This window comes from Cebus imitator, unplaced genomic scaffold (assembly GCF_001604975.1).
Source record: "Cebus imitator isolate Cc_AM_T3 unplaced genomic scaffold, Cebus_imitator-1.0 Scaffold145, whole genome shotgun sequence".
NCBI classification, from domain to species: domain Eukaryota; kingdom Metazoa; phylum Chordata; class Mammalia; order Primates; family Cebidae; genus Cebus; species Cebus imitator.
This window is the reverse complement of record NW_016107460.1, coordinates 4,519,490-4,542,101: the sequence shown is the minus strand read 5'-3', so window position 1 is coordinate 4,542,101 and position 22,612 is coordinate 4,519,490. Positions and strand designations below refer to the sequence as shown.

Here is a 22,612-nt window from a genome sequence, read left to right as displayed (position 1 = left end):
CAGCAGGGCACTGGAGGTGGGAGCTGGAGGGGACGCAGCAGGGCACTGGAGGTGGGAGCTGGAGGGGACGCAGCAGGGCACTGGAGGTGGGTGCTGGAGGGAGTGCCCTCCCAGATAGAGCCTCCCCTGGGCCTCCGGCTGACCTGGCCAACCCTGGGCCCCTCGGCCTCACTGAGTCATGCCCTGGGGGTGCCACGGAGCAGAGACCAGGGACACTGGGCCCCGCCCTGTCTTCTCACCACACACCACTGGGGCCACCGCACGCTTCCTTGTAAACCAGCTGTCGCCTGCACACGGCCGGACACCAGCGCCGTCTGCTGAGCACCGTTCATCTCCACGCTTGCTCATTTCCACAGCAAGGAGAGGCTTTGCTACCAGGTCCAACAAAGCAGGGCCCCTGGGGGCTGGGCCAGGGCTGCAAGGGCCTAGTCAAAGCCACTTCCACCCGCAGCCGCCATGTGGCCAGAGCTCGCCTGGATCCCTGGGCAGGCAGCCCCTGTCAGGTGTCTGAGACAGGCACGCTCTGAGTGTCCCCAGGGCTCCAGGCCTGGTGTCTGGGAGTGCAGTGTGACCCTGCCCTGGGGACACTCAGCCCAGAACCTGCAAAGCCAGCACCCAACCACGTTGCCGAGAGCTTTAGAGAAGCTGAGGCAGGTGCCAGGCGGGCCTGGAGGGGCCTTGGCGGCCGCTTGGTAAAAACAGAGGGGCAGAGGCAGGCAGGGGCCAGATAGTGGAAGGCCTTCGAGGCCAAAGGAGGAGGTAGTGACAGGCGAGTTCCAGAAAACCACTGACATGGACGGCCCTGTGCATGGGTGCATGGGCGCATGGGTGCCATGTGTGTGGGTGCGTGGGTATATTGTGTGTGCACGTGTGAGGTTTGGGTATGTGAGCATGTGCTGTGTGTATGTGCACATGTGTTTGCCTATGTGCATGGTGTGTGGATGTACGTGTGTGTGCATGTATGTGTGTGGTGTGCGCATGCATGTGTGCATGTTTGCCCAAATGTGTGTGCCTTTGTGTGTGCTTGTACCTTCGTGTGTGTGTGTGTGTGTGTGTGTGTGTGTGTGTGTGTGTGGTACATGTGCCTAGTGGGAGGGACAGGGAGCAGGCAGTCAGGCGATGGCCCTGCTTCGCCAGGTGTGACTTGAGGGTGGTTCAGAACGGGTGGGGGTGGCAGGGGTGCAGCAAAGAGGGGGTGAGACAGGCTGATGGCTCAGAACTAGGCCCGCCACTGGCCTTGGAGGGAGGAAGGGAGGAGGGGGAGGGGCCTCGCTCTTTTTCTGGCCAGAGGGAGAGAGGTGATGAGAGCCCAACTCCCAGCAGCAAATTCAGCCCCACCCTGGGCCAGGCACATGTCCTAAGCCAGCCCTAGGTGCAGGCCACTCACTCCAGGCGGGGCTGGGCCTCCCACCACACAGGCGCCGGACCCAGCCACCCACAGTCCTCACCTCCTCCGCCCCGGCCGTATTCCACAGCCATCAAAGGACCTGGAAACCCAGTCTCCCCTCCTGGACACCACAGGGGCCAGATGTGCCATGGGCTCTGACAGCCGTGTCACGCTGTACTCAGGCACTGCCGGCCGGCAGCTATTCCCACCTCTGTCCTCCCCATCCTCCCCAGGGACCCCATAGAGGAGGCTCCAGCCCCTTCTCCAGTCCCTCAGAGACAGGCCCCCATGCCTGCTGTCCCAGCCTCACGAACACATGGCTCCAGCCTCCAGCCTTGCGGAACCTAAAACAGCTTTGCTGGTGCCCTCTGGTGGTCTGAGAGTACCGGTCAGCCCAGAGCCCGGGGACCCTGGGCATGAGCCTCACTCCCCTAACCTCTCTGAGGAAACACCCAAGCCCAGGCGCCCTCTCTGCAGGAGGCAGCACCCAGGCCCCTGCCCACAGACCCTGCCCAGTCTCTGGCCTGCCCACTGTCCCCAGGTGACGGGGGTTCCTGGAAGAAAGGTCCTCACCCCCGGGACCATCTTGTCCATGCTCTCCCTTGTCCGGTGAGCCCTGCCCCTCCTCCCAGCAGAACTCCTGGACTGCCCACTTCTCTGCAGCCTGGGCAGGCTGTCTGGGTTAGTGCACCTGCCTCCTGCTGCCGGCACAGCTGGGTCCCTGCGCCCCACTGTTGTGCCCGGCCTGCTGCGTGCAGAGGTTCTCAGGCCACGGACTTCTCAGAACAAATCCCCCTGCGAAGCCAGCTTTGGGCCACGGGGATGCAGGTCTAGAGGCCTGCCTTCCCATGCGGGCTCAGGTCTCCTGGGCAGCCTGGGTACAGCATGGGCACCCGAGGACATACACAGCTCATAGCTCATCCTACACAAGCTGCCTGGGAGTGATTTCCACAGGGAACCTCAGTTTCCCAGTGAAGCACATCATCAGGGCATGTGGTACCAGGAAGAGAAGCCTGCACAGTCCCCGAGTGCATGCGGCTCTCCCCATCTCTCGTGTGGCTGGGCAGCCCAGGGCTCCTCTACCAGCTAGGGGAAGGGGTTGCTGGGAGCCAGGCCCTTGTCACACTAGGCCCTTCCAAGACTGGAGGGTCCCAGGTGCCGGTGTCCAAACTGCTGCATCTCAAAGGAGTCAGGGCCCCTGAGGCCAGGGATGGAGCCTGTGCTGCCGGGACCTGGTGGCAGCGGCTGTCTACAAAGGCAGGGTTTGATTTTGCTTTCCACAGCCAGGCTGCACTCTGGATACAGATACAGAGACAGATAAGGAGCCTGTGCATGAGGGAGACGCGTCCCTGCCAGAGCCCCCGTGGGTGCCCGGGAGAGAAGGGGCCCCATGCTGCCACTGCACAAGGGGCCGTGGCCGCCTTCCCGGGTTGTAGACGGCTCTGAAGATGAGTCCGTGTGTCCTGCCTCCTTCTAGAAAAGCCTCTGGCCCGGCTTCAGGCAGGGAGTGACCCGGGGAAGGCGCAGTGCCCTCTGCACAGGTGCCCAGGCAAGGCCCCCGCCAGCACCCGCCACAGCCAGCCGCCTCCTTGGTCGCTCAGTAAGAAGCTGAAGGTGGGAACTTCAAAGAGCTCGGCGCACACACATCAAACACCGCCCAGGGAGACCCGCGGCCTCCAAGGGAACAACCGGAGACCCGCCAAGAAGCTGGATGGGCGATGCCTGAGCAAGAAGCTCCTGCCACCCTGATGACGGCAGCGCGTCGAGTTTCCTGGGTGCCCGGGAGACGGCACTGCTGCATCCTCGGAGCTTGAGGTGGACCCTCGAAGCTGGGCTGCAGAGGAAAATCCAAAGGTTCAAAGGGACCAAGCAGCTGGCGCCACCCGGGGCCCCCTGCACAGTGTGTCTGGGGAGGGAGTCCATGGCGGGGCATGGGGGGGGAGGGGGACAGGCAGGGGTTCCGCCTAACCCAGGCGCACGAAGATGCGAAGGGGCCGGGAGGGGACGGCGACGCCTGGTCTCATTTTCCCCCTTGTCTGTATTTTCCAAAGCTTCTCCAAGTGAATCTTGCTTTCGTGACGAGGGAAAAGAGAGACAGAGAAGAGCCGCCAACAGAAGCTGGTGTAGAGTCCAACGGAAAACACAGCTGAGTGCACTTTGAAGTTGGAAAGCCTCCAGGGAGGCTCCTGCTGTGTGGACACACCGTTCCTGCCTGTGCCAGCCTCACAGCGCCGAGGCTGAGCCACTCCAGCGCCGGCTCCAGCTTGGCAAGAATGGGGGACACGCATTCCAGCAGCCCCCAGCCCCAAGGGCCAGAGCACACCAAGGGACAGGAGCATGCCCAGGACAGGAGCACACCAGGGCCCAGGAGCACTCCAGGGGGCAGGAGTTTGCCAACCTGGACAGGCCTCCGCAGCCCCCAACCAAGTAGGCTCGTGCTGCCAGCCTCATCCCCACGGAGATGCCCCAGAGGGCCCGCCGGTCCTCAGAGGCAGTGCCCCCCGTGGCCCCAGGTGCACATGTGTCAGCCCCACGACACCTGCCTCTGCCACAGCACCACCACCCACACCGCAGCGCTGGTCCTCCCGACACACGACATGTGAGCAGCGGGAGCCGTGCGCGAGCTGGGAGGGGAGCCGTGGACGAAGGAGCCCTTACTCTTGCTGGTTCAGTGCTGGGGGCTGGCCCGAACAAGGCTCCAGCTCTGAGTTCAGTGGAGCCCCAGGTTCAAGCTGCCAGATCCTCCCAGAGGGAAACGTGGCCCCAGTCTCAGAGACGGGAGGGGGCAAGGCATGGGCACTGAAGCCCAGCCATGGGCACTGGTGGGTACAGACAGGCAGGGCCTGGGTTCTTCTACCAAGCCCATGTGTGAGTTGGGAAGAGAAGGGGGCAGCGCCACAGATCCCTCTTCACTGACCGACAGGAAAGACCTCCGGGCCCCTCTCAGGGATGGCTCCTGTGACGCCCCTCCAGACGGTGATGGGGCCCCTCCCTGCTGTGGGAGTGCCACAGTGCGTCCAGGCTCCGACCCTCCACCTCTGGCATCTGGCCCCAGGCACTGAGAGACTCGGGGTCAGGAGGGGCGGCTCCTAGAGCCTGGAGGGTGCCCTGTCCGGGCAGCTCAGACCCTCGGCACACCCAGCAGGGGCCCCCGGGCCCAGGGCGCCGAGTGTGGAGGCCGGGTGCACACCCCAGGCTGCACCACGTGCCTGGCCAGGTGCCCAGTCGTCACTTGCGTTGCCCTCGCCCGTTAGCCCCCGGAGGCAAATCAAGCTGCTCTAAATGAAAGCCCGTTACCACGGATACACGGGCACTGGGGTAAGGCAAGCTGCACAGGGGATGGGGGGGCCTCAGCCATGAGGGGCCGGCAGGGCAGGGAGGGCCCCCAGTGCTGTCCCACGGCCCCCAACCTGGCCCCATGCTGTCCACCTGCCCCAGTCCCAGCGGGGGTGCTCAGTCCTTCACCCCCAAGCTGCACTCTCAAGCTGACCCGACCCTCCTCCCCATCACTGCTCATGGCTTCAGGGCTGAGGGTGTGAGCCAGGAAGATGGGCAGTTGCCAGCCAGACACCAGCCCCAGCGCCATGGGGGCTTCACTGCCTCGTCTGCAGAGTGGGGCTCGGCCTCACTGTGGGCGGCCATGGCCATGAGTCCCAAAGGAGGCAGCACACAGCTGATGCCTGGTAAATACATGGGGCTCCATGCAAGCCCCCCAACCCGGGCCCCCAAAACCCAACAGGCCAGGGCCGAGCCCGTCCCGGAGCAGGCCCGAGGCCCCCACACCCTGGGCCCCTTGCCAACCACCCCGCAATGCACACAGGTGACTAAGCTGGCATCAGTGGGGCAGGCTCCACCTCGAGGGAATGGGACACAATTCAGGCTTGACCAGGAAGGAGCCTCCCAGAAAGACCCCCAGGACGAGGGTAGGCCCAGCACCCAGCACAGGACTGCCCGCCCTCAGCATCCGACGACCGGGCATGGGGCAGGGACAGGGACAAGCGATAGGGACAGAAGCAGGGACGGTGATGAGGCACAGGGCCAGCAGCAGAAGGGGACACAGCTGTCCTGGGAGTCCCCTGTCCTGGGAACTGTTGCCCCTGGACCCGATACTGTTTGTGCACATGGGACTGCTGGCTCCTCCCCGCTCCAGGCCCTGCCAGGGTTGGAGGCTCTAGGGGACTCTGGGAGCCCTGGGGGAGGGGGCACAGCTTGCTCCCCCTCCCCATCCGGCCTCCTCTTCCCCCGTACATTCCAGACAGCGCTGAGAGCCAGGGTCCCGAGCCCAGCAGGGCTGTGCGCTGCCGCACAGGCGCAGCTCCACCCTCGGACAGGGAGACCTGTCTGGGCACACCTGGAGAATGTGGGATCAACAAGCCGGAGCCACCTCTGTGGGGCACAGGCGTGCACAGAGCAGGAACACACGCACGCACTTGGGCACACACCACGCAGGCACAGGTGCAGAGCCTGCGCACACACTGCCGGGCTCTTGCCCGGGAGCAGCAAGGGTCCCCGCGGGAGCAGAATCAGCAGGTACTGCTCTGCACACACACACGCGCAGGGCCACCCAGCAGAAGCTCAAAGTCCCATGCCCCAAAGTCCCCACACTAAACCCCAGAGCTGTCTGCCATGTCGGGAGATCTTCACCCTTCTGATGTGAGCAGCAGGGGCACCTCTCCCAGACCCCACAGCGCAGTAGGAGGGCGGAGAGCCGTCCCCCAGGAACAAACCCACCCCTCTCTGCCCACACAAAGGGACACACACTGGGAGCTCTTGAATTGCCCGCCAGGCTGCTCCTCTGCATCTGGCAGCCCTGCCAGTCTTGGGGAGTGAGCAGAGCCCAGTTCCCCCCAGGTGACATCACGGGACATCACGGTCATTGAACTAAACCCTGAACTATATCCTCCCTGGGCTCCAGGACACAGATTCATTCAGCAGGAAAAGAACAATGTTTTCTCTGGCTCGGCATGGGCAGCCAGGGCCTCACTCACCCACAGGCAGAATGTTGGCGCTCAAGAAAAGCCACCTGCTTTCCAGATCCGGTCCTGGGTCCTTGGATGGAAGAGCTCGGCCAGGAAGGGGGCCGGCTGTCGGGGGAGCCATCATGGAGGGACCAAGGACTGTCGGTGAGGGCGGCAGCTGAAAGCTGGGACTGACTGGGATCACTAGCTGCAGCCAGCAGTCCACAGGAGGCAGGAAGAGGCCACCCTGAGGTCCCTCGGCTCCCAGGGCCCGCGGTGTCCTTTGCCAGGGTGCAGCCTGGACCGGCTGTTCATCACACACCTGGAGAGAGCAGGAGGGGCTTGGTGGGTGAGGTCTGTCCAGGCAGGTGCACGACCCGGGGCAGGAGCACAGTGTGTGCCCAGCAACCTCTGCTGGCAGGTGCTGCATTGCAGCCCAGCTCCACTGACCCACGGGTGAATAGGCCTCCAGGGCGGGTCAAGCCCGGGCAGCTGTGTCCAAAGAGTCAGGCAGGAAGGACCAAAGGGCAGCGGGAAAGAGCCACAGGACCCTGCCCCAGAACCCCAAGTCTCTGGGGGAGTCGCAGAGGAAGCCAAAGGGCCAGGGACTGAGCCAACGGCCCCCTCACCGCTCCAACCGTTCTCTGGCTGACGCTTTCGCCACAGCTTGATGAAATTCAAAGGCAAAACAGGAGGCACTTTACAGGAACCAGATGCTCTCCCAGGAACATGTGGGCAAAGCGTGAGCTGCCCGGGGTGTCTCTGAGCCCGGCCAGCCCCTCCCGCTGTGTTGGGTGCTGGAGGTGCCAACCCTCGGGAGCCCCAGGCATGGCGAGCAGCCCTTTCCCTTCTCCAGGCCTGCGGTCTCACCACAGTGTCACTCCCGGGCCAGGGTCTCAGGCTCTATCAGTCACCACTCAGCCCATGCAGTGAATCAAGGCGCTGTTGGTCCCCCCTGTAACATCCGCAGCCCTGCCTGGCTCAGCTCCAGGCCCCTAACTTTCGCTGCTCCCCGAAAGGGGGCCCCAGGCTCCAAGCAGCCTCCTCGTCCTGGCCCAGGGGTTCTGTCCCACCAGCCTCTGCTCAGCCTCCTGCCCAGAACCCACCTTCCCACCGCACCCCCTGCCAGCCCCTCACTCTCAGGCCAGCTTCCTTCGGAGCCTTTCCAGCCACCTCTCCCTGCTGCCCGGCCCTCAGGGAGGTGAGTGCCCCCCTGGGGAGAGGATTAACGGGGCCAGGGAGGAGGCCTTAGCCATTGGGCCTGGATGTCTCCCAGCTGGCCCAGTACAGATGGACATCAGGAGGCCTGGGCCCTCAGATGCCAGAGCCATGCTCTGCCCGGGTGTGAGGCACAGCCAGGGCTGGGAGGACCCCATGGTGGCAGGTCTCTCTCCCAGGGCCCTAAGAGCAGCCCTGGCAGATAGGACTCCCCTCACCCCGCAGGCCTCAGGCCCCAGCCCTCCAGACTCGCCCATCCCCTCCAATCGGCACAGACCTGGACTTGGCCGGCCCGGTGCCTCTGGCAGCCCTGGCCCCAGAAGATGGCAGGGAGAGGGCGTCAGGCCGCCCAGCGGGCTCCTGGGACTCACGGCTCAACCTCAACCAAAGGCCTCCCTCTTGGCCCAGTCCTCTTTCCAGCGCCTCTCACCACCCTGCCCTGGCTCCAGGCTCACTCCCAGGCACGGGGTCTCCCAGCCCAGGCTCCCCGAGGCGGCTGGAATGGGTGGGCAGCCCCTCAGCCGCAGGGCCCTGGAGGCTCAAGCTACCCCAGCGTCCGGCGACCGGCAGCTTCCCGAGAAGTTCCTGCACAGCGGGGGAGGGAACCGTGCCCTGACACGTCTGCCGGCGTGAAGGCCGGGCGTGGGCTCCGGCGGGGCTGGCACAGTCCAACCTAATTAGGCAACAGCGCCACGACGGCTGTGCACGCCCAGGTGGGCCTCGGGGGACCGTGAGGTCAGTCGTTGGCGGGGGCCCACGCAGCACAGACACAGTCTACGCGTGCCCACCCAGTCCTGGCCCCAGGGTGGCACCCTTGCTTCCAACCGCTCTGGTCTCTGCGGCTCCTGGAGGGCCTACAGGTCACAGGGGCACCAGCTGGCCTTGTCGCGGGGCCATCCCCAGCAAGGCCCGCTGCTCCTCGCCCTGGCTGTGGGGTGCTGGCCAACCCCCAGGAGCCCAGACCCTGGCCTGAGAAGGCGACATTGCCGGTGCCCGGTCTTCGGCCTCTGCTTGGACGCTGGCCCTGCTGCCATGGGCAACTCCCACCGACAACCTCACTTGGGGCCAGGCAGGGCGGGCCATGCTGGGGACAGGGTGGAGAGGTCTCCTGACTCTGTCCTCATTGAATCAGGAAGCACAACCTAGGCCCAGCTCCAAGCCAAATGCCCACAGTACAACAGCCAACACCCAGACCGGCGGATCTTCCTCTATGCAGGGACCTCTACCCCCAAAGCCCCCGGAAGACGAAGTGGCACCCACTCAGCAGGACTTGTACCCCTAAGTTCCCAGCGTGCCTGCCTACTACTCACCCACGGGGAGAGCCCAGGTACCTGCTCAGGGACATCCAGTCCAAGCCGGCTCCTGCCTCTGCAGGGCCCCTACCCCTGGAGGGCCCCCAGCCGCTTCTGTTTCAACGGTGCCCCCTCCCGCTGCCTCTTGGATCCTGAGCTCCCAGCAGAGGTACCAGAGGCCCCCACATGCCCCAGCCTGCTCCTCTGACATCCGCCCCTCCTCCTTCTGCAGCAGTGCCCAGGAAGTAGGGTGCCACACCCTCAGCTGGCATCCCCTGGCTCAGGAAGCCCCCCGAGGGCAGGTAGAAGTGGGAGCCCCAGCCTCTCCAGGAGGGATGTCCCAGAGGGGCGCCCTCTCCCTCCTGGCCTAAGGCCCTGCTGGCCACCCGGCCCACGACAGAGTCCACTCTCAGGAAGGAGACTGGGGCTCAGAGAGGGCAGGACCTCTTCCCCCAGAAACAACCAGTGGGGGCAGCTGAGCTGCGGCGGGTCTGCCTGCTCCCAACACCCACCTCCTCCCACACCTCCTGCCCCAGGCCCTCATGTGAGACCCAGAGGGTGAGGGGACAGCCCGCCTGCCCCAGCTGCCCTCCTGGCCCCAGGGCGCCCCACTGCGGCCCACTGCCCAGCTCCTTGACACCCCCAGGAACTCCACCCAGTGGGCCCCTCACCACCAGCACCTGCTGTCACACAGAGGCCACCTCCTGCCATGTCCCTGTTACCCTGACTGCAGTGTCCAGGCTGAACTCAGGTCCCTGGCACAAAGACCCCCAGCCAAGATGTCCCGGGCATGGGAGGCAGGCGGGGCCCCACGGCAGCGGGCCTAGGGCTGGGCCTCTGCAGGGACTGCTGGCTGTCTGCAGTCCTCCCCACTCTCCCAGCCCGAAGCCCCTCTGTGAGGCCCTCTTCCCACCCCTGGGCTTAGTGGGTGCAGAGAACACAGAGCTAAGGCCCCAGAAGAAGCCACAGAGAAGCCACAGGCCCCAGCAAGTTCAGCCGCTGCCACCAGGCTGGTGGGGCTGCTGGAGCCCGCCTGGCTGCACATGGAGACAAGGAACCCAGCAGCCCTGACCCCGCGACCATGTCAGGAAGTGCGGGCCCCAGGCCAGGCCCCTCCACGCGCAGAGCAGACAGGAGAGTCAGGCTGCACATCTGCGCCCAGGGGCTGGCTTCACAGAGGGCATGGAGCCCGCCCTACAGAGGGACGGGTGTTTGACGAGGGAAGGGAAGACCACGAGGGGCCCATCCTAGGTCAGCTTGGGGACACTGGGCCGAGCACATGTGCAGGCTGGGGTCTCGGCCACTCTGCCCTGGAGGGAAAGCCTCCAGGATGCCACGGGGACTCAGGAGAATGCTCACGGCAGCCCAGGAGGAGGCCATGGGATGAGGGGCCCCCAGAGTCCCCCTCAGTGTTAGAAGCAAGAAGAGAGAGGCTGATTGAGGAACAGGAGGGGTCTGGAAAGCTTAGCGCCAGGTGGAGAAAGTGAAGATCAGAACGGGGTGCTTGGCCCAACACTGGGCCATGGACACTGCTCCCCAGAGCTCAGCCCACAGAACCCCGCGGTCCCTAGAACCTTCCAGGAGCCTGCAAGGGCTACGCTGTTTTTATATAAAGGAGGCTTCCCTTCCCGAGTTGACATCCGCCCAGATGGTGAAAGGCTCTGATAGTGTGACAGCCTGGGCCTCGGCTCAGAGACGGTGTCCTTCACCAATGCGTGCTCAGAGTTAAAGCAGAGAAGAGGCAGTTTCCCCAAAGCAGTAAAAACCATGAACTGTAGTTAACCTCCATGCCGTGCAGGGAGGCCGGAAGCACACGCAAAGCTGCAAAGGGCGTTTTCCTGGGAGGAGGCTCTGGAGCGGCCGGGACTCCAGCGGAACTAGCGGGGGGACACGAGGCATGGTGGGGAGCACGGTTTTGCCGGAAAGATAGCCCAATCAACCCGACTCCACCAGCGGATGAGTGGGTACAGAAAATGTGGGTGCGTGTGTGTGTATTGTGTGTATATGTGTGCATGTATGTGTATATATCTGTGTATATGTGTATGTGTGTATATGTGTGTGTGTATATATATATATGCATGTATGTGAGTGTATGTGTGTATGTCTGTAAATGTGTGTGTATATATTTGTGTATGTGTATACATGTGTATGTATGTGTGTGTATATGTGTATATATGTGTGTGTATGTGTATGTGTGTATGTGTATGTATGTGTGCGTGTGCATGTGTGCGTGTGTGTGCGCACACACAGCCATGCAATGGAATACTGTTCAGCCTTTTTTCTTTGAGACGGAGTCACACTCTGTCACCCAGGCTGACTGTCACCCAGTCTTGACTCACTGCAACCTCTGCCTCCCAGGTTCAAGCCTCCTGCCTCAGCCTCCTGAGTAGCTGGGATTACAGGCATGCACCACCATGCCCAGCTAATTTTGTGTTTTTAGTAGAGACAGGGTTTCACCATGTTGGCCAGGCTGGTCTCGAACTTCTGGCCTGAAGCGATCTGCCCTCCTTGGGCTCCCAAAGTGCAGGGATGACAGGCGTGAGTCACCGCACCCGGCCTCGGCCTTTAAAAAGGAAGAAATTCTGTCATTTTCAACAACATGGATGGAACTGGAGAACACCATGCTAAGTGACATGAGCCAAACCACAGAAGACAAATACCACATGTCCTCACTAGAACATGTAGGTAGGATTTAAAACAACTGAACTCATAGAAGCAGAGTAGAATGCTGGTACTAGAGGCCAGGGCTGGGGGGATGGGAGATGATGGCCCAAGGGTGCCAGGCCGCGGTTAGACAGTTAGGCTGTGTTTTGTAGTTTTGGGGGCTTTAGTTCTATCATACAGCATGGTGAATATAATCAATAAATGTACATTTCAAAACTGCTAAGAGTACATTTCAGATGTTCTCACCACAAAAGATGCTAAATATCTGAGTTGAGGGTTATGTTGATTAGCTTCACTTAAACTGAAAAGCTGTATTAAAAAATCACAGCATCACCGTCTGCCTCATAAATATCTACAACTACAATCTGTCAAATATATACTTTTTAAAATAAAATTTAAAAATAAATGGGCTGAGCACAGTGGCTTGTGCCGGGAGGCCAGGGCGGGAGCACCGTCTGAAGATGGGAATTGAGACTGAAATCATCCCTGTAAACTTTATAAAATTATTCAGGGAAGAAGGGAGGGGAGAATGGAAAGTAAGCCAAGCTGGCAGTGCCCGCAGCAGCCCAATGAGGTGGGCTCGCTCTCCAACCCGTCCTCATAACTGTCACTGCCTACTGCCCCAGAATCACACAGACTCTGTCCTAAGATCATAGTCCCCTAACTGCTGTATAGAGAACGACTTAAACATGGTAAAACATTGCTTTCCATCTGAGATACGCTTTCGGGTCCCGCATAACAGTGAAATTACTGAGGCCGGCCAGTCGGAAGGACTTCACAGGAGCTGACTCACCAACAAATGCAGTTTCCACCTCTTGATTTCATCCCCCATACCCCAACCAATCAATGACTCCAGTTTCTCCAGCCCGTCACCCTCCATGATCCCCTTAAGAATCCCACCCCAGAACTCCAGGGGAAGCGGATTTGTGGGTCTCCTCCCATCTCCGTGTTTGGCACCTGCAATTATTAAATTTTCTCTGCTGCAAACCCTGCTGTCTCTGTGCATTGGTCAATTACTGTGCAGTGGACACACCAATCTGGTGGCCCTGTACAAGGACAGCCTGGGCAACATAGCAAGATCCCATCTCTTTTAAAAAATTAGCTGGCTGTAATGAGCCTGTGGTCCCAGCTACTCAGGAAGCTGAGGCAGGAGGATTGCTTCAGCCCAGGAATTCAAGGTTACAGTGAGCTGTGATGGTGCCACTGCATTCTAGCCTGGGGGACAGAGCAAGACCTTGTCTCTAAAACAAGCAAACAACAAACAAAGAAAAAAACTAAATAAAAGCCTCTCCAAAACAACACAAAACCAAACAGCAAATTGCAGGGTCTATTGCCAATAATAAAATTCAAGCTTAGGTAAAAATCAGCATCTTGGAAAACTTGTATTCATCACTGTAAGTCTATCAGTTTCCAAATATTTAAAGGCTTTTATCATGAGATCAGGGTGATAGTAATGTGATTTTATATTATTGTAATATTTAATATTATAACATTTAATTGTAATAATGTAATATTTAATAAAACATCAAAATTTAAAAAATCTTCATAACTCAGTAAACCACTATTTTTCAAATGACTCATACCAAAACATGGTCTTTCAAAATTATGCACAGGTAAATTTCCACTCAAAGTGAAAAACTGGGCCAGGTGCAGTGGCTCATGCCTGTAATTCCAACACTTTAGGAGGCCAAGGTGGGAGGATCCCTTGAGGCCAGGAGTTTAAAGCTGCAGTGAGCTGTGATGGTGTACTCCAGCTTGGGCAACAGAGCAAGACAAAACACAAAGTAAAAACAGACCAACAGATAATAATGTAATAGAACACAAAAAGTCCATTGGTACGGTTTAAGATTCCATTCTCGAAACAACCTGTAAGGATCTCCACCATTCAGCCAGTCTGGGTTCGCCCTCAGAGAAGAATGTCCAGGATTACCTGATAAGGTGGCTCCGCCCTGTGAGGCCAGATCTGGTCACCGATTTCAACCAAAGCACACGGCGACAGGTGGAACGCAGGCACAGACAAGCATTCCAGAGACTGCAAAAATGCAAAGCCACGTCCCTCCTTTCGCTGGATTCTTATGTTTTGAACAGTATTTTTCATAAAATGTTAACAGGCTATTTCCATTAACATGTCATTGGTTTACTGTGTGTTTGTTTGTTTGTTTGAGATGGTCTCACGCTGTCTCCCAGGCTGAAGTGCAGTGGCGTGATCTGGCTCACTGCAACCTCTGCCTCCCGGGTTCAAGTGATTCTCCTGCCTCAGCCTCCTGAGTAGCTACAGTTACAGGTGCCCACTGCCATGCCAGGCTAATTTTTGTATTTTTAGTAGAGACAGGGTTTCGCCAGGCTGGTCTCAAACTCCTGGCCTCAGGCGATCCTCCCGCTTCGGCCTCCCAAAGTGCTGGGATTACAGGCGTGAGCCATGGTACCCTTCCCATTGTTATTTTTAATAAGACTTCGTTAATAAATATCTTTAAATGATCAGTTTGAATTTCTACCATGGAAAATATTAAACGATGTAAGTATTGCGCTAGCCAAGATTTAACGGCAGCTGTGTCTGCTCTGCCACTGTCCATGGCATAAACACTCCCATGCGATCCCACAGAGCACAGAGTGGGGAGAGACGGACAGTACTGCACAGCGTCTCCACCAGACAGATCCACACAGACTGCACGCAGATCTACCCAGGTAACAGCATGGATTACGGAAAGCTAGAAATAATTAGGAAGCGATACATGTTGAGTATTTATGTCCTTTGCTTTTTATAGCATTTTTGTGTTTTACAAAATTTAATTAGTTAAATTTGATTTGAATAATGGTTGTGTCCAACAACCAGCTGACGAGATTCCTGGAGATGCTACCGCAGGCTCTGGTGAGGGGCACAAGCCTGCTCCCGCACACACAGGAGACAGCACCCCAAAACCAAAGCTCCTCTGGCTTCTCAACAGCTGCTACGAGTGCCGGGGCCCCACACAGTGGCTCAGGTCTGTAATCCCAGCACTTTGGGAGGCCAAGGCAGGTGGATCCCCTGAGGTCAGGAGTTCGAGACCAGCCTGGCCAACATATTGAAACCCCATCTCTACTAAAAATACAAAAATTAGCCTAGAGTGGTGGCATGCACCTGTAGTCCCAGCTACTCAGAAGGCTGGGGAAGGAGAATCAATTGAACCTGGCAGGCAGAGATTGCAGTGAGCCGAGACCACACCACTGCACTCCAGCCTGGGCGACAGAGTGAGACCCTGTCTCAAAAACAAAAAGAGTGTGAACGGGTCATGAGGCCACAGCGTTTGCACCCCACTAAGTGTTTAAAATACTCACACCAGAACACCACCTTCTGGAAAATACAAAAAACAAGAGATACATGCTAAGCACTCCTCAGAAGCGGTCCCAAGGGGGAAGACGGGGCTGCTGATGGGGGTAAACGCAATGAACTGATCAATCTCTCTCCGATCGAGAGAGGAGCGGCTCCCGCAGCCCTCCAGGCCTGACGCTGAAGAAGAAATTCTTCAAAATGGGGGTCCGTGAGTCAGAGGTCAGCTTGAAGCCTGCCCCAACCCTCTCCCTCTCTGTGACTCGGTTTCTTCATTTGTAAAGCAGGGTGCAGAGAGTGTGCCCCAGCCCTGGGGTCCTGAGAAGCTGAGCCTGGCCGGCAGAACTGAGCCCCTCTCTGTGAGCCGGCTCCAGGACTCCCAGGCTCCCCCACCCTCAGGGCTCCTTCTGCAGCCCCTACAGGGACAGAACCGTTCAGTCCCCCATCCCACTGTGAAACCACTGCCAGGGCCTGGCTCTCCCTTGCCAGCATCACTGGGCCCCACAGGCAGCCCTGAGCCCACTCCTGCAGGGGCTGGAGGCTTCAGACCTGCCCTTGGGGAGCTTGGGCCTGAAACCACAGGGCAGTGGGCTTAGAGCGGAGCTGAGCAGCAGGAGGAGGGACGGGAGGTGGGTGCTGCCTGGATGCCCCCCGAGGCACGGGCTCCTTTGGGACCCAAGTGTTGGGGAGGAGGTGGGGTCGGCTGAGGGGGGGGAGGTGGGGTGAGGGCTGGGGGTAGGGACCTGTCCGAGTCCTTTACCCAGCACTGATGAACTCCTGACCAAGGACCGGAGATGGCAGGCGGGGGGCGTGGAGAGGCAGGCTGTGGTGTTGGTGCCCGCCCCCTCCCCCGCAGATGCACCCAGGCCACTAGGAGGCAGCACCAAAGAGGGTGGGGGGGAGGGCACAAAAGGCCTGGGTCGGGGGACTCAGCCTGCTATGCCTGAGCCTCAAGCTGGCAGGAGCCCTCTGGGGTGGCAGGTGCAGTGCTTCCGCGGCAGGAAGGGCCTGGCTGGCCCTCGCCCAGGGCCAGCTTGAGGGTCCCAGTCCAGAGTCCACAGACAGCTTCAGATTCATCCCCCAAGGATGAGTATGGTGGGGCCCACAGGAAGAGGGACGAGTGGCCCCACATCTCCAGTTGCTGTCACCACCTCCACCAGAACCAGCAGCACCTCCTCAAAGCTGGCTCCCAGGTCTGTGGATGCCAGGGTCAGGCACCGGGACCCCTGCAGTGAGCTCTGGGCAGGGAGAGCTGGCGGGGTGGTGGTGGTAGGGCTGGAGGGCCCCGGGCCCCCTGCCTGCTCCCCTTCCTTCCTCACCGGCCTCACATGCACAGGGGAGACCCCGCACCCCACTGCCATGGGAGATGCCTCTGTCAACAATAAACGGAAAACCCCACCTGACCAACGGCCGGGGCTGGGGCCTCAGAGGGTGTCATGGCTCTGCACAGGTGCCCACACGGCCTGGCACCACTGCCCCTTCAATCCGCTCTAGGTGATGTCTCTTCACAATCAGTGAGAAACTCAAGGATCAGCAAATAGGACCTCAAGGGCCAACCGGGACTGGCATGGCTGAGCTAGGGGAGCAGAGGGAAGCTGCTGGCAGGGGACAGATGGGCGGACGGACGGATGGACGGACAGCAGCACAGCCCAAAGCCCCTGCTGTGGAGTGAAGCCGTGCCATGCAGACCAGGCCGGCAGCCAGGAGGGGACAGATGACCACAGGCCGGCAGGTGGGAGGGGTCGGAGCAGGCTGTCCTAGGACGGGCCCCACAGAGGGAAGGGCAGGGAGCTGGGCAGAGAGATGGGGGAGCCTCAAACGCCACATTCTTGGCTGGGCGTCACATGCTCAGGTCAGAGGATGAGCCGTGCCAACCACAGAGAAGGGCGTCAGGAGCAGACCCCACGGGCGGGTGGGTGGGGAGGTCCTCTCTCCAGTAGGGGAGTGGTAGGAAGTCAAGGGTTCAGCTGCAACCTCAACAAGCTGGGTCTTTCACCAGCATTTACCTGCACAGTGTGGGCTGAGGTGGGCAGAGCCTGGGTATAACTGGGTGCTGGGAGGTCGGCAGCCAGGATGAGGGGGCAGCCAGTCAAGGCAGTGTGCAAAGGATAGGCCGTCATAGTACACAGGTCAGGTGTCTGCAGAGCGCATGGCTGGCTCCCGTTCACACGGACAGGACCTGCAGAGGCAGGCGGGTGGCCTCGGGAGTCCAGGATGGCACCCCTCTAGAACTTGGGGAGCCTCTGCCTGACTGAAGATCCAGGAGCAGCCTCGTGGGGAGCCCTTACTGTCCATGGGGCATCAAACGCCAGGTTCAGACCTAGAACTTCATCCTAGGAGCTGGGACGCCTGAAGGCGGCAGGACAGAGAACAGGAGCTAATGACCTGCACCATTCAGCCGGTCAGAGGACAGCAGGAGGCAGTGGGGGCCCTCCTGCCAGCACGCAGCAGGGCAAAAAGACCAGAGCTCCTGCCCCCTCCGCTGAGACGCCCAAAGCTCACTGCAGGAGCCCCCGTGCCTGACCCTGGCATCCACAGACTCGGGAGCCAGCTCCGATCACTAAAACATGGCCCTCCTCTCTCTCTAACTGAAGGCGCCCGGAGGGTGCTGAACGCTGTTACTGTCAGCAGCTGCTCATCGGTGTGAATCAGTTCTGGGCAGTTTCCAAGAACAAAATTCAGAAACCAACTGGCTATGGGGCTGAAGACAGAACAACGTGGGCTTCGCCCGGAATTCTCGGAGCACCTGCCTTGAGGGGCGTCTGCCCCACACCAGTCACACGTCTTCACCGCAGCGGCTCCGCAGCTCCTGCAGGCTCCTGAGCGCCTGCGTGTGTGTGTTTGGGAGCCGGACACAGAGATGCCCTGAGCTCACCATCTTCTCATCAGAATCTAGAAGCTTGCAAAGCCCTGAGCTGATCCTGGGTCCTCTCCTAACACACGTGCTATCCTGGGTCCTCTCCTAACCCGGGAGGTGGGGGCCTCTATTCTCCTACTTGACAGCTGAGGAAACTGCACCCAGGAAAGGCCAGGAGCTGCTCAAGGTCTTGCCTGAGCGCAGGGGCTGCAGCCCCTGCCCATCCCCTCCTCCCAGGGCTGCCCAGCACCAGGCCCCGACCCCACCTTAGGGGAGGCTGTGTGGGGAGACAGTGCGGCAGTGACTCAGGAGGTGGCTCCAGGGTGTCCTCCAGCACAGAGCCCCTCAGTGGCCGGCCACCCTCAGCACAGCCCGGCTATGCAACACTCCAAGGACAGGGCTGGACTCTCCACAGCCCACCCAGACGCTCACATCCAGGGTGGATGGCACTCCGGCTCAGGCCTCCCTCATGGGCCCTCTCTGGCCTTGGCCTAGTGCCCACAGGTTCTGGGCTCACATTTCTGGGCACCAGGTCCCAGACTCACCAGTCCCCCTCCCTCTGGCCTCATAGAGGAAGCTGGGAGGCTGGACAGGGCCCATCCTTAGCAGCCCCCGACACAACACTCCCAGCCTCCACATATCGGAAAAGGCCATGCCTCTCACGTGGACAGAGCCCTCCCGCACTCTTACCATGCAAAGTCTCTTCCTCCAGGAAGTCCTCCCAGAGCTCTTCTTTTGGGGGCCCTTGGTTTCCAGCCCTCAGTTATCAGCTGGTTCAGCCCAGGATGACAGCTGCACAGCAGGACCCCTCATTTCCTCCTCCCCAAGCCCAGCAGCAGGTAGAGACTGGGACACGAGTGGGCAGAGTGACCTGGGATTCGCCCTGTGCCTGCCTTGGACCAGGCACGGCTTGCTGGGGTTTGGTTTCTCAGCTCAGGCCCATGCCCCTCTCTCCACAGCCCCCCGACCCCTGTTTCTTGTTTCCTGTCCCTCAAAGTCCTGACAGCAGCCCAGAGCCTCCAAGCCCCAGGCTGGCTCTGCTCTGTCGGACCCACAGTTCTGCCAGGAATTCTTGCCTGATGGCCCCCAGCTAGCAAGGGACACAGGCAGAGCCCCCGGCCACCTGCCCGAGCCCCAGGAGTGCCCAACGTCACTTCCCAGGCCAGCCCACGCCCAGACCAACCCTGTGCACTCTGGGCCCTTGTCCTGACCTCACCTGCTACACCCCGGCCCGGGCACTGTTCCCACAGAGGCTCCAGGGGGCCTTCATCCACCAGCACTTCCTGCCTCTGCCCGCTGGGCCCTGCCCTCCCCAGCTTAGTTCTGGGGCCTCTGCCTGACTGTGCTCGCCCAGGGCTCACTTCCCCCTCCTTGGGCCCAGTGCTGCCCGGCGCCCACCCTCCCCCAGCTCACACTCTGCAGATAGCTCCAGGGCCCAGGTCTGCCACAGCTGGTGCAGTGTGGCTCCCAGGGCCTCCAGCCAGGCGGAGGAACCAGTTCTCCTGGTTTGTGGCTGGCACTGCAAGGGGCTTCCCGAGGGCCGCACCCCAACGGTCCTGTCCCTGTACCTGGGGCCCGCTTGGGGGAGGCTGCTCCTCAATCTCAAAATCCATTTATAGCTAAAGAGAAGGGAGGGGACACAGCCACACCCCTGAAGCCAGAACTGCCACCCTGGGCAGGAGCCACTCCCCTCAAGTGGCACAAGCGCCCACCCCTGCTCTGTGTTCCAGGCACCTGCCCAGCCAAGGACCCAGACATGCTTCATCCAGCTCCTGGGCCCACCTTGCCCTCCTTGGCATCCTGGGACAGGCGTCCTGAGCAGCTGCTGGGTGCCAGGCAGCATCCCAGGCATGACAGGCACAGCGGCCCCGCTCTAACCCTAACCCACCACAGAGGGAACAGGGAGGAGCACCTGATGCCGTGCCAGATCACCCACAGGGCTGCCCACTGCACTGGGTGTTTGGGGGTGGAATGGGGATCTGAAGGGTGGGACCAACGCTGAGCTCCCCAGAGCAGAGGAACTGGGCTCAGAGGAGCCGCAACGCAGGCCCTCCAAAGGAAGGTGTGGGATGGGGCGCCACACCGGCCACTGCTGGGCGGAAGGGGGCAAGTGTGACGGGCAAAGCTGAGAGCCCTGCTCCGTGCAGGTGTGGTCTGGGTGCTTGTCAAGAATGCAGAACTGAACCTCGGTCCAGGCCCATCCACGCAGACCTGCACTGTGACCACATCCCAGGCCATGTGGACCCCAGGTGAGAGTGAAGCAGGCTCTTAATAAATACCAGCTGATTCTTCCCCATTCCCACTCCACAGGCCAGAAGACGGAAGCACAGGGGAGTCAGATGGAATGGGCGTGAGAGCCCCCTGAAACAGCAGGGCCAGCGGAGGGCACGGCGGGCTGCAGTCAGAGACCAGCCCAGAAGCACTCCTGTGCCATGTCCCCAGAAGTCCCCAGAAGCCTGGCTTTGAAGTGTGGCGGGATCTAGGCTGAGCGGTGAGAGCTGGAGAGGTAGGTCGGGGTTCCTTGATTACAGAACAGGCTCCTCTAGAAGGACATCAAGCACCGCCACCAGGAATAATGCTCACTTTAGACTGTGGTGATTCCTTGCTGGGGCCCAGTACGTGGCTGTCAAGAGACCCAAGACTCGGGCTGGACCCGGGCTGCCGGATGCCTGAAATCCACAGCCTCCGAGGGTCTGTGGCCAGTGCCACGGGCTCAAGAGAAGGCAGCCACATGGAGGCAGGGGTGCCAAGGGGCAAACACCCCCCTCCCCTGGCAAGACCCCTTTTACCCCACCCCAGAACCCTGGAAGCAGCCAGAGCTCCCAGGTTGGGGCAGGACAGGGAGACTTGACTCCTGCCCCACCTCCCTGGGAACCGCCCCCAGCAGGTACTTCCTTCCCTCCTCCGTTTCGGGCAGATGGTCACTCCACTTCGCTGGTGGTTCTGATCTAGGTTCAGTTGACTTTGGGGCAAAACTCACTGCCTAATCCCCTGTAACTCTGGGGGGAGCTGGGTGGAGAGCAGACGGGCCAACGCTGCCACCTGCTGGCCATCCCAGGATAAGACCCCCAAATTCAAATCGTCCTTACGAAGGACCCTCAGGGCACCAGAGACCTTCAAACACCCAGTACGAGTGAGGAAACTGAGGGTCAGAGGCACCATGGCATGGCCCAGCCAAGGCCTTGGGCCAAGGCTTGCACCCTGGGAGACCCCCTAGCCCCACCTCCCCAGGAGCAACAGACACTGAGACACTTGGCTTCTGGTCTTGCCCAGGCCCCTCCCGCTGGAGGCTGGGATTTGTGTGCAGATGAAGAGTGATGGATGCAGTCCTGTGCCAGGACAGTGGTGGGGACACCTCCCGGGGCGGGCCACCTCCTGGGGCGGGCCACCTCCGGGGGCCCATCCTAGAGCCGAGCATGAATCTGAAGGAGGTACCAAAGCCTCCTCCTCAGAATCAGACTTGGAGCTGTGACCCCAGGGCCCAGAGTGGCTCAGGGCCAGGAAGGGGTGCTGAACCTCTAACTGTTATCTAAGCGTTGACCAGAGCACACGATCACCTCAGAGCTCCTCATGGGCGACGCCTACTGCCTGGCCCATGGATGAGGGGCCCGGCCAAGCTGCCCAGCCCAATCAGAGGGCAGTTTCTGTGTCCATGACACACGGAACAACTGCGGGGTCAGTTCTCCAAAGGGGTGCAAGGGGGTTTTAGTAGACAGAGGGGCTGCGGGGCCACCAGGTCATGCCCCTTCCCTCTAAGAGGGGCCATTCCTGTAGGGTGGGACTCTGGCTTTGTCACTTAGCTGTGTCAGTCTGGGGATGATGCCACAGCTGAGCCCCTGTAGATGGAACCAGAGGTGAGGCAAGGAACCGCACGTCCCCCCCCCCCCCACTGAGGTCATCAGCGTGCAGATGCCCCCTTCTCAACGTCCCGCCTTCCTTCTGCAACGCTAAAGGCCTCCCCAGCCCAAGTGCTGCCCTGGACCAAGACAGGGCCACTCAGGGCTGTGCGGGCCACCCTCCCTGGCCAGGTGGCACCAGAATCACAGGCCGCAGAGACCGCGGGGGATCTGCGTGGGCCTCCAGTTCCTGCCCGTCCCTCCCATCCCCAGCTCCGAACAGGTCCAGCTGTGGCCAGCGGCTGGGAAAGACTCTGTCCCTCCAGGTGTGCGGCTTTGGAGAGTGCCTCAGGCCTCTGCCCCTCCGCTGTGAGCAGAGGGGTCGAAGGGCCTGCGATGTGGGTCCCCAGAGCACCTGTGGGGCTCAGGCCAGACAGGGTGGATGTAGAGGGCCACCTTCCGCCCGTCCTGAAACCACGAGGCGGCCAGGCCCTGCCTGACGCACGCGGCGCCCTCCCTCCCGGGACCTCGGCCCTTCGTGGGCACCAGGCGGGCGTCCACACCAAGCTGGCCGTGTGCTTTCGCGAGGGATGACTGGGGAACGCGGCTGCTCGAGGCCTGGAAGGTCCCGGATCTCGCCTGCCGCTCCTCTGGTCCCCAAATCCACCGGCGCCCCGGAACCGGCCAACCCGCGCTTAGAGCCCGCGCAGCTCAGAGGGCGAGATGGCGGGAAGGCGGGACCACCGCGGCCGGCACGAGGAGCTCGGCTCCCCGGGGCGGGTCCAGAGCCAAGCGCCGGCCTCCGTCTCCCCAGCGGGAAATGGGTCCGCACCGTCTCCACTCCGCGGCGCTGTCCCCAGGGGGAGAGCGGCCCGTGGACGCGCAGGGAGCTGGGCGGGGCCGGGGCAGCGCAGGACCCTGGGGGCGCCGCAGACGACTCCCGCCCCGCGGCCCCCACTCCCTTCCCGCAGCCCGGCCCCGCCCCGCTCCGCCCGCGCCCCCCACTCCCTTCCCGCAGCCCGGCCCCGCCCCGCGCCCCCACTCCCTTCCCGCAGCCCGGCCCCGCCCCGCTCCGCCTGCGCCCCCGAATCCC

The 22,612-nt window shown here is 61.0% G+C and overlaps 1 protein-coding gene across 12 annotated transcripts in view; it reads right to left on the bottom strand.

The window, feature by feature from the left end:
• Positions 1–22,612, bottom strand: part of PLCH2 (phospholipase C eta 2) — an 89,521-nt gene that overhangs the window by 66,344 nt on the left and 565 nt on the right. For 2 of the 12 annotated variants that reach the window (XM_037743507.1, XM_037743508.1), the window contains exons 1-2: positions 18,374–18,473; positions 6,376–6,667 (exon numbers count right to left, since the gene is read on the bottom strand). In XM_037743507.1, the coding sequence (XP_037599435.1) occupies positions 6,376–6,667; positions 18,374–18,376 (295 nt within the window). In that variant the 5' untranslated portion in view covers positions 18,377–18,473. Of the gene's footprint in view, positions 1–6,375; positions 6,668–7,840; positions 7,951–8,018; positions 8,099–8,894; positions 9,009–18,373; positions 18,475–22,612 lie in introns of those variants that run through there. The other 10 variants (XM_037743509.1, XM_017542654.2, XM_017542648.2 and 7 more) reach the window with 8 other exon arrangements.